The 12,461-nt window shown below is 51.3% G+C and overlaps 1 protein-coding gene across 2 annotated transcripts in view; it reads right to left on the reverse strand.

Annotated features, from left to right (window-relative positions):
* The window catches only part of ATL1 (atlastin GTPase 1), a 30,702-nt gene extending 21,621 nt beyond the window's left edge, over positions 1–9,081 (reverse strand). For both annotated transcript variants that reach the window (XM_014885877.2, XM_014885876.2), the window contains exon 1: positions 8,839–9,081. In XM_014885877.2, coding sequence (XP_014741363.1) covers positions 8,839–8,872 — 34 coding nt within the window. In that variant the 5' untranslated portion in view covers positions 8,873–9,081. The remainder of the gene's footprint in view (positions 1–8,838) is intronic.
* Positions 9,082–12,461: the final 3,380 nt, after the last annotated feature.

A 12,461-nucleotide genomic window follows, 5' to 3' on the forward strand; every position in this document is an offset into this window, starting at 1 on the left:
TCCTGGTGCCTGCATGGGATCTCCCACATCTTCTCCCTCTGCTCTTTCCAGCAGCTGAACCAGCAACCAGTGCAGAGGAGCAGGGATTGCTTTGTCCCTTCAAATCTTCATAATCTGAAAGAGAGTAATTTTTTTAAAGCAGATATTAACAGATTTTGGGAGGATGTCTCCAGACACAGAAGTGACCATGGTCTCCTAGGGGACATCCTTGTTTCCATCACCTGAACACCAGGAAAACCAGGTTGTTTGCACAACAAAAGCATTATGAGCAGGATATGTTGATCTCCCAGTTCATTGGAGACAGCAGGAAAGAGGGATTATATTAAACAGGTCTCAGAACTAATTTCATCCCTATCTCTGCTTCTTTCACTTAGGCCATCTGCAGACAAAACTATCTTTTTCATGTTTATATTCATATTTCCATGTAATGAAACTTCCAGGTTCTGTTTATTAGATTACCTGCCACACTGCAGAGCCAAGGATTATTTTATAAAATGGCTGCACACTACTGGAAAACAATTATTTTAACTGGTATTTCTGGCCATAAATGAGTTATTTGCCTTGAAGGAAGCTGTACCTGGCAGTGGCAAAAACACATCCAGCCAAAAAGGAAAGGAAGGAGAGCTCAGCTTTGCTAAACACACTCTTGTTTTCACTCCTTTTCTGAGCTGACTCCTCCTTTTCTCAGCTCTCTGCCGGCGCCCTGCAATTACGTCAATTCTCCAGCTGCTCATTCAGAAATTGTCAGGATCCGGCTCCTTTTCCCCATTTCATAACAGCTCATTTCCATGACTCTGGAGAGGGGTGGAAGCCACGTCTCTTTTCCATATGGCAATTCCAAGTGGGAAGGGGAAGCAGAGCAGGATTTGCGTTTGTACTTACTGGGCTGTCTGACAGCATAAAAAAAGCAAAGAATTCTTTAACTGGTCTAAGACTTCGACTAAATTAATTAAATGGAAACAGCATATTTTACATTGTGCTTGTGTGTAGACTGACAGACATGTCTAATGTAATTTATTTAATTTATTCTTCTCTAGGAGTTAATTACATGCCACTAATTATGCAATGTTTGGTGAGTGCTTGCTGAGGCCTGCTCTCCCTTAGCCATGGAAGAACAGGTCACAGAAATGCTGACTGCTTCCCACAAAGGACTCAGCCTTGTCCTCAAGTGAGCCTGCACAATAAATACATTTCATTGCAGAGAATGAAGCACAGCCATGTCCCATCATTTGTGCAAACACTGTCTGAGCAGAGCCTGAGGAAGCCAATTTGCCAGCCCTGCTCTCAGGCTCACTCAGATCCCAGGAGTCTCAGCTCTCCAAGCAGAGGCTGCAGCCTGGGCTCCAATTCCCCCACTGAAATCACAATCCTAGAATAGTCTGGGTTAGAAGGGATCTTAAAAATCATCTTGTTCCACTCCCCTGCCATGGCAGGGACATCTTCCACTGTCCCAGGCTGCTCCAAGCCCTGTCCAGCCTGGCTTTGGACACTTCCAGGGATTCAGGGGCAGCCACAGCTTCTCTGGGCACCCTGTGCTGGGGCCTCACCACCCTCACAGAGAAAATTTTTTCCTCCTATCTAATCTAATCTAATTGAATCTCTCCTTTTTTAGTTTAAATCCATTTCCCCATATCCTATCACTATCTGCCCATGTACAAAGTCACTTTCCTTTTTTATAAGCCACTTCCAAGTACTGGAAGGCCACAGTGAGGTTTCCCTGGAGCTTTCTCTTCTCCAAGCAAAACAAACTCAGCTCAGATGTCACACACACAAAAACACCAATGTCAGGCAGTGCTGCCATTCTGATGGCATTCAAACCAAGTTACTGCATGGAAAACAAACTACCAAGGAGAGAAAATCGATGGGGAAGCTTGAACTTGCCGTTATTTCCTTGGAACAGAGTATCCTGTATCTGCTGGGTCAGGCTGCTTATCAGCAGCTCTCAGGGGATCAGTTTGACCAGCAGTGATATCTGTGTGGCTCCTTTCTGGAGTTTCCATCCCAAACATATCAAACTGCCACCAAGAGCACCCCGAGCCAAGCCCTGAACAGAGCCTGCAGTCAGCCTCCATCCCTCTGGATGCTCTCCAGAAAGCTGCAGCTTGCAGGAAGCTTATCTGCCCTGCACAAGCTCTGGGGAACACAGGCATCCCTCCCCAAGCATCTCCCCTGCACTGGGCACGTCCAGCCTGGCTGCTGCTGGCACTCAGCTCTGCTCTCTGTGACTGTGCTGAACTCCCTGTGTCACACAGCAGCCAGCGATGATCAGCAGGGCTCTGAGGAGGCTGGGAGGGTGGGGAGCTCCAAGCAGGCATCAGGAATCTTCTCCTCCTCTCTATGACACAGAGCTCAGCACCTGACCCAGCCAAGCAGGGCAAAACGGGAATAAAGCATGGAAGCAATGCATGTGCACTGGAGAGTCAGAGCAGGGTGTTGCCAGCAATAACCTGCCCTGGTTCTGCACAAAGGACATAACCCAAAGAGCTGAGCCTGGCCTGGCCAGCTGAGAGCTGGCAAATTCCCTCGGCATGGGCTGCCAGAAGGTGTCTAGACAGAGATGCTCCTGGGAGACAGGGCCTTGCAGAGGGTGGAGCAGGGAAGCCTGGCTGGGCAAAGCCCTCACACCCACCCTGCTCTGCAGTCCTGCCTGCACTGCACCCTCTGAAGGTTCCTGGCCAGGACAGAAAACCTCCCAAGCTGGGTTTAACCACACACACACAGTCACCACCCCTTGCTGTGATACAGAATCCCACACTGCTTTGGGCTGGAAAGGATCTTAGTGCCCATCCAGTCTGAAGCCTTACACAAATAACACCTTCCACTATCCCAGGTGCTCCAAGCCTTGTCCAGTCTGGCCTTGGACACTTTCAGGGATCCAGGGATCCACAGCTTCTCTGGACAACTTGTGCCAAGACCTTGTCACCCACACAGGGAAGAATTTTTTTCCAAATACCCCATCTAACCCTGCCCTCTGGCAGTGGGAAGCCATTCCCCCCTATCCTGGTATTATGTGGTCTTGTAAATAAGTTTCTCCCCATGTACCTCCAGCACTCAGGGCACAGCTGATCTCACAGACACACAACCTCCCCTATACTGGGATTTTTGACATCTCCACAGAACCACAGGACCCCGGATCCAAGCAGGGGAAGCACCAAATGCTGCCCATCCACTAACCAGAACCACTGGGACCTGATAAGTGACACATGTACCTCTGTCTTTGTGCTATCCCCTTATACCTGGGGCTGCTGATCTGGGAAATGCAGCAAGAAAGGGGAAGGCAGAGCCAGAACTTAGAGTGTCCAACTAGGAAATCATCTGCACCTCCTCACACTGGGTGTAATCACAGCTGCCATGAACCTGTGGAAATGACAGAACAATGACAGTCCCTGGAGCAGAAATAGGTGAAGAAAACTGTTGTGGAAAAAGGAGATCTGTCATTCAACAATGAAAAATGGCAGACAAATAGAAATGGAGTCACCACCTCTGGAGATGCTTCAGGAAAGACTGGATGTGGCATTTGGGACTTGATAATCTCAGAGGTTTTTTCCAACCTAAATGACTCTGATTCTGTAAAAGGCCACACTTGGCAGTGTCCCTTTGGGATGCCAAGCTGTCCTCTCCAAAGTCAGGGCAAGCTCCTACAGCTCAGCTCTGCCAATCCAACCTGCACTCCCCCATTCTCCTGGCAGGAACCCTGCTCTGCATCCCAGGATGGCTGGAGCAGGAGCTGAGCAGGGTGGCTGCCAGGCTCCATCCTCACTCTTTGCTTTTTTGGGAGCAGTGGAGATGAGGAGTGCACCTTCTTCCTGCCAGCCCTGAGTCACCCAGCTGGCAGCAGCACAGCTCCAGCTCCAGCGTGGCCAGCTCAGCCCCTTCTCCCTTTGGCAGAGGGAACAAGGGCATGGATGATTGTGCTGATAGCAGGAGTGGTTTGGGACCTTCCCATGTGAACCACTGCTGACAGGAGCAAGAATTTGGATGATAACTGGCCCCCCAAAGCTGCCTGTTACAACATCTCAAATGCCAAAGTACAATTTGAATTTTTAAATGACAACACCTACTACATGAAGCTCCAGTGCTCAGTTGGCTCTGAAGCAAGAGCAGTTCCTACTGCTGTCAAATTCCCAGGCTGAGCTTTGGAGACACAGGCAGGCAACTACCTTAGGAATGAAGCAAATCAGGTTTTTTGCAGAATTCTTTCAGGAAGTTTGAAGTCAGGTTAGACAGTTACGTGGCTGTGCCCATGACAGCTCACATAGCAGGAATGGCTGAGTCAGAGGAAAGGTGGACACCTCCCATAGTCAAAATATTGTTGGAAGAGCACCAGCAAAAAGCCATTATCTGTTTGTCAGGTGCAAACCCTGGGCCTGCTCCCTTTCCCACATTTAAGCCCAGCCAGGCTCCAGGGTAACAAAATATCCCAGAATGGTTTGGGTTGGAAGGGAACCTAAAGAACAACTCATTCCAATCCTTCTCCAACCTTCCACTATCCCAGGTTGCTCCAAACCCCATCCAACACTTCCAGGACACCTCCAGGGATACATGTCCAGAATTCCCACTTCCCTCCCAGCACACATTTTCTGCATGATCTTTCATCTGCTCTGTTTTCTTCATCCTTTATCTCCACCACCAGTACTGGATTTAGTTATTTTCTGACATTAAATTATTTCCACCCTTTTGTTGCTAAAATTGCCTGAAAATAAAGTTTGGTAAACATGCCGTGAAATTTGAGGATATAACATGAAAGGTAATTAATTACACTCTGCATAAAATGCTTATGTATATAAAGTGCTTTAAATATGCTTTATGGGCTTGGCAGAACTCAGCCCCTTCTCCAGAGCCTCCACCCCATTTGGGAGATCTGTGTTCAGTTATTTTCCTGCTGTAATACTTCACTTTTCCTGAACTGATGGCAAATGGGAGCATTTCTGGCTCTCTAGAGTGAAGTGACTTTCAGAAGTGATCTGTGGGACACCCTGTACCTCACAGAGCATGACAATACCTGCCCCAGCTCCTTCCCCTGCTGCAGAATGTTCCAGTCAGTGATCCAGGGGAAGTGACATAAAGCCTGCTGCCTCTGAACATCACCCAGGCCCTAAACAATATTGAACTGTGCTGTTTGTCACCCATGAGCTTAGCAGAGAAAATGTACCAAGACACAACCAATGTGATGATGCTTCATTAATCAGGGAGGCAGCCAAGGCCAGAACCACTCATGGCAGGACAAGGGCACCATGTCACCACTCTGAGGCAGGATCAGGCCATCCTGGTTTTCCCCCAAAAAGAAAAAGTCAGGCTGCTCTTGCTCCTGCTCATCTGGTGGATCCCAGCTATTCCAATTCCCTGTACAATTCTGCTGCCTGCACGACAAGAGAGTGACTCTGGATTAGGATCTGGAGGGACAAGACAAGGGGGAATGGTTTCCCATTAGGGTTAGAGGGATAGTAGGAAAAAATTCTTCCCTGTGAGGGTGGTGAGACCCTGGCACAGGCTGCCCAGAGAAGCTGTGGCTGCCCTGGATCCCTGGGAATATTCCAGGCCAGGTTGGATGGGACTTGGAGCAACCTGATCTACTGGAAAATGTCTCTGCCCATTCCATGATTCTATAATCACATTCAGCTTGCAATGTTGGGCTTGTCTCTTCTTTCAAGTCCCAGCATTTTATTTTCTTTTCTCTTTCACAAGCCAGTCATTTGGTTGTGAATATTTCTGGCTTTTTGTTTAAAGGCCCCTCTGTCTGAAACATCTCAGCTTTCACTTGTCAGGTTCCCAGCATTCAGAGTCACAAAGAAATGCCAGGAAGTGAAAACTGAAAATCCATCATAAAAGGGCAGAAATCAAGCAACAAACAGAGAGGATGTTAATATAGTTAAAATGAAAAACAACCTAGAAAAATCATAGTTTTCTTCCCAGTTTAACCCATTGTATGCAGTCTAAGATGTGGCAGTGATGATCCCTGTCTGTGCTGGAGAGGAGTCCCTTCTCCTCAAAATAGTTCCTTGGCTTTTCCTGGCTCCCTTTAGAAACTCTCCTAAATCCCCTATCCAGCTTGAAAACCCTCACCAAGAAGTATCTATAACCTCTGTAATCCCTTTTATGGTTTTAAAACTGAATTCTTGACAGGTGGGTCATTCCAATTTCAACACAAAATTGGCCATGATGGGAAACATGAGATTTCACACGATTTTTTCCAGTCTGTGCTGTTTAAAGGAGTGACTGGGAGCAGCGATCTCACTGGATCAGAGGGACCAGGCTGCTGAATATCTGCAACTGCCAAGCACAAAGAATTTCAGACAAAATCAGTGAAATCTATCACAAACCTCCATGAACTGGCTGGACTTCACCGTGCCAAGGAGAACGTGGACTAACAATCCTTACTTTGGGAAAAGCAGGGTCCACAACTCACAGCAAGAAATTATTTGTGATTTTTTTTTTCATCTGCAGCTGCCTCCACCATTCAACTGGCAGCAGTTGTGAGGTCTATGCACAGCTTGGCACTTTCAGGAAGAGCCTTAAATGAGGCATAACCTTATGGTGACCTTTAGCCCAAGGCTAAATCCTACTCTGGATGCATCACACACCCCTACATGAGCTCCCCTCCCGGGGATGTGACAGCGACCCAGCTATGACCAGGGACAATCCCACATACTCACCCTAATTTGTTCTGTGAGCTTTAAAAAAGCAAATTATTTTTGTGAAATAAAGGAGGGTTACACTAAGCAGCTGCCTGTTTCCAGGCCTGAGTAACTAGGGCAAAGTTTGATCCGTTTCAAAATAGCGTTAATATTTTTAATGACCCATAAGCCCATTTTTAGAACAAAGCAAGGACTTTCTCCTTTCTGCCTTAGTTTCAGGAAAAGCCTCCTTTGCCAGCTGAAAAATGTAGCAGTGGAATAGTCACCCCATGGGCTGATGTCACCACACAATGCTGCAGTCACTGGATGTAAACACAGCTTTCAAGGCAATGAGGTTTTGTTGTATAAATAGAATAAATAAATTTATTAAAGGCAGCTTTTTCTTTCCTAGTAAAAAATTGAAGCGTTTCCCTCTCTCAATTTCTCACTTGCAACGTCAACCAGCCTGGCAAAGAGCCAGGAAATCCTCTAGGAACAGGTGAATGTCTATGGGATACAGGGAATGATTTTGAGCTGTGGATGATGGGTGGCAGCAGAAGGCGGCTGATCCCACAGAGATCCACTTGGATCCATGGACGCTTCCAGATTCTTGCAGAGAAGCTCAGGAAGAGTTCATGCCATCAGTGACACATCACATTTCCCAGGAGCAGGGCTCAGCAGCACAGGCTGAGGGATCTTTGCTGGACCCAGGCTGTACTTCCCAGGTGATGCTTTCTCCGTTTCCATCCGGCATCATTTGCATTCCCTCCTCCCGCTCTCAGGATGTGCAGGGAAGGCACCAGCGTGTGGACGTGTGTGCAATTCCCAACACTCACAGAGTCAGGGCTGACACGTCTGTCACACGCTCCGCCAGACAAAGCTGAGAATGGCACCACATTCCCTGGCAAGTTTTCCCTCTGGTTTACCCAAGGATCTGAGGACCTTCATTAAGCCCCAGTTAAACACGGCACCGATCAAATAAGCTTCGCCCATTTTCTCCCCCCCTCTATCCCAAAACGCCCATCACCGGATCAGACACTCCGTTATCCCAACGCTTCCTCCAGCATGCCTTCGAACTGTTAATCATTGCCATGGGAAATCCTACACTCATCTACACAAATTAGAATGTAATTTGTGTATCTAAACATCACAGCTCAGCTGACCCGCTCTGCCTGAGGAGCCGGGATACCGCCGGCACCCGTTGAGTGAGCTCACATGGAATTACGACTCCGGAGGAAACGGCGAATCACTCCCCTCAAATAACGGGAAATGGCTGGGTAAAATCTGATTTCCTAGGGAACAGCGTGGCGGTGGCAGGGGGTGAAGCGATACATCACAGGTGGAGGAGCCCTTTGCTGGGTGCTGCCCACCTGTGGGACCAGCTCGGGCTCCAGTGGGAAGCAGCAGCTGCTGGAGGATCCAGGCGCCTCTGGAGGGAACCGAAGCCTTGCAGGAAGGCACCACAGAACTTCCTCCTGCCGTCACCCCGGCACCGCCGCCCCGGCTCCCCCGGGATCGGGGGGCTCTGAGGGAATGGCTTCAAAATGGGCCCTGTCTGGAGGGTGACTCGACAACTAAATCCTACCGCTTCCAGAAACGGGGAAAACCCTCTGGAGGGGTGACAAGCCAGGGTGGCCTTGTGGCTGTGCCTGCGGAAGGTGGGCTGAGCGGGATCCCAGCTCCCGGATGAGGTGGGGTGGGGTGAGCGGGATCCCTGCTCCGAGGTGGGGCGGTGGCTGAGGTGGCATCCCCTGTCAGGGGCGGAGGGGACAGCACGGCCAGGGGAAGGGGTGTCAGGGCAAGCCGGAGGAGAGCCGGGGCAGCCCCAAGGCTCCCCAGGGAGCTGCCGGAGCTGTCTGGCCCCGGATGGGTCAGGGGGTCCCGCTGCAGCCCAGCCGAGGGCGGTGACCAGCCCGAGCCGGGGACACCTCTCCTCAGGAGGCCCCGGAACGAGGGGCGCCCCATTCCGCACCCCCGATTCCCCTCACGCTGTCGGGGCGGGACGGGCAGACCCCAGACCCTTCATGGATAGCGCGGAGGGGTGTCCCACACACCCGTGTGTGCCCTCGGCACCGGGCAGCCCCCCCGCCCCGCCCGGACCAGCCGAGCCCCCCGCCCGCGTCCTCCCGCCGCAGCCCCGCCCCGGCGCGGCCCGCGGCCGCCTCAGGCCCGGCATTGTCCGCGCTCGCCCCGCTCCCCCCCGGTTCTGCCGCCGCCTCCCTACCCCAGCTGCTCCTGTCCCGGCGGTTCCGGGCCATGGCGGCGGCTGCGGGAGGCTCCGTGCGCGCTCCGAGCCGCGCTGCGTCTGGCGGGGCTGCGGCGGCGGCGGCGGCGGCGCGGGGCGGGCGGGGGAGCCGGCGGCAGAGGCAGCAGCAGCATCCCCGCCCGCCGCTCGGCGCGGCACCCGGGCACGGCACGGCACGGCACGGCACGGCACGGCACGGCACGGCACGGCACGGCGGGACACCCTCCCACGGCACCCGCGGGGCCGGCCCCAGGCTCCGCTGCTCGGGGCGCGCACGGCCAGGAGAGCCCCGCGGGGTGAGTGCTGAATACCCACCCGTGGGGAGCTCAGTATAGACAGGAGGATCCAACATCCAGGTTATTCTTGACAGCGCACTGGGATCATTGTGGGACACCCACACCTGGAGTATCCAAACCTGGGGGCACTGGATGCACTTGTAGACACTCACACCCTGGAGACACCCACCCCAGACCAGGGCACCTGGCTCAGCTGGGGCACTGAGCATCCCTGTGGGCACCCACCCACAAGGGGCCATGGCTGGGGGACATCCAGGACTTGTGGTGAGTGCATGGGAACAGTTGGACTGTGAAATCACCACAGGATCCTGCCCTGGGGTGGGCTCAGCCAGGCCCTGCTCCCCCAATTCCACCTGTGCCAGCAGCATCCGCAGGCAGCAGGAGACACTCATTGCAGATGTGGCACAAAAGATGCAGTGTGAGGGCTGGACTTGGACACCTGAGGAGGATTTAAGTGCAGCACAGTTGATAACATAGAATCTCAGAATGGTCTGGGTTAGAAAGGATCTTTAAAGGTCATTTTATTTCACCCTCATGGGCAGGAGTCCCTTCCAATATCTCAGGTTGCTCCAAGCCCCATCAAACCTGGTCTTGGACACTTTCAGGGATCCAGGGGCAGCCACAGCTTCTCTGGGCACCCTGTGCCAGGGCTCCCCACCCTCACAGTCAGGATTCCTTCCCAATATTTCATCCAAACCAGGTGAAGCCATTCCCTGTGTCCTGTCCCTCCATCCCTTGTCCCCAGTTCCTCTCCTTCTCTCCTGGAGCCCCTTTAGGCCCTGGAAGGGGCTCTGAGCTCTCCCTGGAGCCTTCTCTTCTCCAGGTGAACATTCCCAGCCCTCCCAGCCTGGAGCAGAGGGGTTCCAGCCTTCAGAGCATTTCTGTGGCCTCCTCTGGACCTGCTCCAGCAGCTCCACATCCTTCTCATGCTGAGGGCAGCACTGCAGGTGGGGTCTGTCACAAAAGCAGAGTAGAGGGGAATAATCCCCTCCCTCAATCTCCTGCCCACCCTGCTGGGCAAGCAGCCCGTGCTGTGTTTGGCCTTCTGGGCTCCACGGGGAGCTTGCCCACTCCCACCTGCTCCATGTGGACCAGCATGGGAGTGAACACACTTGTCCTCAGCTACTGTTTGCCCACACTTGTGATGCCAACAAGCTCTGGAATCGACCTGACTCTGAAGCCACAGCCCAGTGCTGCTCTTTGGAAGACACGTGGCACAGCACTCAAAGATCAGCTGATTAAACTGGAAATGTGGTGGTCACCAGAGGGATAAAATCTGGCAGGATGGGAAAGGAACTGAGCCCCAGACTGTGTCTGCAAGTGGAGATTTTGGGACAGTGCTGATCATTATTGCACTCTGGCCCAGGGCAGTCAAGGAAAGCCAGTGGCCATCCAGCTCTGTTGGATTCACAAGAGCCAGCAGGATCTGCTCTTCATTCCTGACAGCGGGAAGAGCACTCAAAAACGAACCAATTTTCAGTTCCAGGCATCTGATGTGTACCGAAGCCATGTGTTGTTGTGCTCCCATTGATATGCTGATACTTAATTCCTGAGAGCCTCCTCCAGCACTCTGTGACTGCCTCCCGTTGGCCTCTTCCCTGTGTTTACAGCATCAGAAGGAAACATGTAATTTTGGCTTTCTGAAGTGCTGGCTCTCTCACGTGGCAGACAGCTGAATCCTGCCCACCCCTGCCGGGCACTGCGACCACGAGGAGCTCACTTGGCTTTGCAGAAGCTGCGTTAGGATTTTTATAAATAATCCCTGAGATTGCATGTGCCTGGTGCTGCTTCAATGCAGCAGAGAAGAGCCAGGTGTTGTGAGGAGGGATTTCTTATGCTGGACACTGTCAGAGGAGTTCAGATAGGTTGAAAGAGGAGATTAAAAGAAAAGCAGCTGGGAAATGGACAGGGGAGGGGAAAAAAAAAAGAGGATGGAAAAGGAAATTTGTTAATTTGAAAGTCTAATTAAACTGAGATGGGCTCAGGTCCTGTTTTCCTCATTCCCTTTGAGAACTGCTGCTAAGGTCAAGCTTGTACTGCCCCATTTACTGGCATTTTCTCCTTTTCTCTTGCCATTACAGCACGTGGTATCCCAGTCAAAGAGGAGTGGAGAGGTTTGATCCTGTGATGTGCTGTGGGGATTGTCTGCTTGAACTCCCAAGGCCTTTTCCTGCATTATTTCCTATGATTCCCAAGTCAGGGGGATGATCTTTTGTCCACAGAATGACTCAGCATTTGTTCATTTTCATCCATTCCTTCTCTCCACCCATTCATCCTTCCTTTCTTTTCCTAGTTGCAAACAGCCCTTCCCAGGAACCATCTTTACATTCTTGCTGCCCAAGTTGCCAGATCACAAAGATCTGATTTTACAGTAGATGTGCTGAATGCTCATGGACTGGAAGGATTCTTGAAGAAAAACGATGCTAAATGGAGGAAAGGCAAAAAGAGAAAACACCCCAAAGTGGGAAAACACAGCTGGTATCCAACACTGTGAGATACAGCTCAGAAAAGGCCCCAGAATTCAGAGAAAACCTGGATTTGAATCCATCCTGCATTCCACTGGCAGGAACCGTTTCATAATTTACCTTGATTCGAGTGTCCCATTTAGCCAGGCAGCATTTCCAGGAGCTTTTCATATCCCCGGCCCTTCGCAAACAGAAACCGGGCGCGTTGTGCAACGCTTATGTAAGAGGTGCCAAAGGGACGCTGCCAAGGCTCTGCTCTTGCTCAGGTGCCACCACAGGCTCGCTGGGACTTGCTGCTGAGGAAAACGCTGCCATCCACACGAGTTTTCCTTGGAGAAGGTGCTGCCTGAGCCCCCGGGGGACAGATCTGTTCTTGCAGTGGTTATCTGAGGTTCTGGGATGTGTTCGTTTCCTCCCCGCAGTTTTTGGTAGCACTTCTGCCTTTCTGGGGCTTTGCTCTTTCACTGCTTCTGCTAAATTGCATGGGAAAGTCAAAAGGATCTAGATGTCAAATGTGTCTGAAAAGCATTGGAAGGGGATGTCTCCCTGGTGATTACAGTACCTGGCAGGGATTCCTCATCACTGGTTTCATTTCTGTACCCTTATTCTAGGGTTAGGAGGCCTCAATTCCTTGGAAATACCAGAAGGGGATAAAACAGCATGAGCTTTTTCCCTGGTCTTGAAGCTAAAACCTTCCTAACATCTTTCTGTTGTTGGGTTGGGTTTTTTTTTCTTCCTGAAATATTTTAAGTGAAGCAGATTTTTGTTGCTTAGGAAATCCTGCTATTCCTGCAGCTCCCATTTCTCACCCCGAATTGTGCTCTGACCGCCTACATTTACA

This window comes from Sturnus vulgaris, chromosome 6 (assembly GCF_052056855.1).
Source record: "Sturnus vulgaris isolate bStuVul1 chromosome 6, bStuVul1.hap1, whole genome shotgun sequence".
Lineage (NCBI taxonomy): Eukaryota > Metazoa > Chordata > Aves > Passeriformes > Sturnidae > Sturnus > Sturnus vulgaris.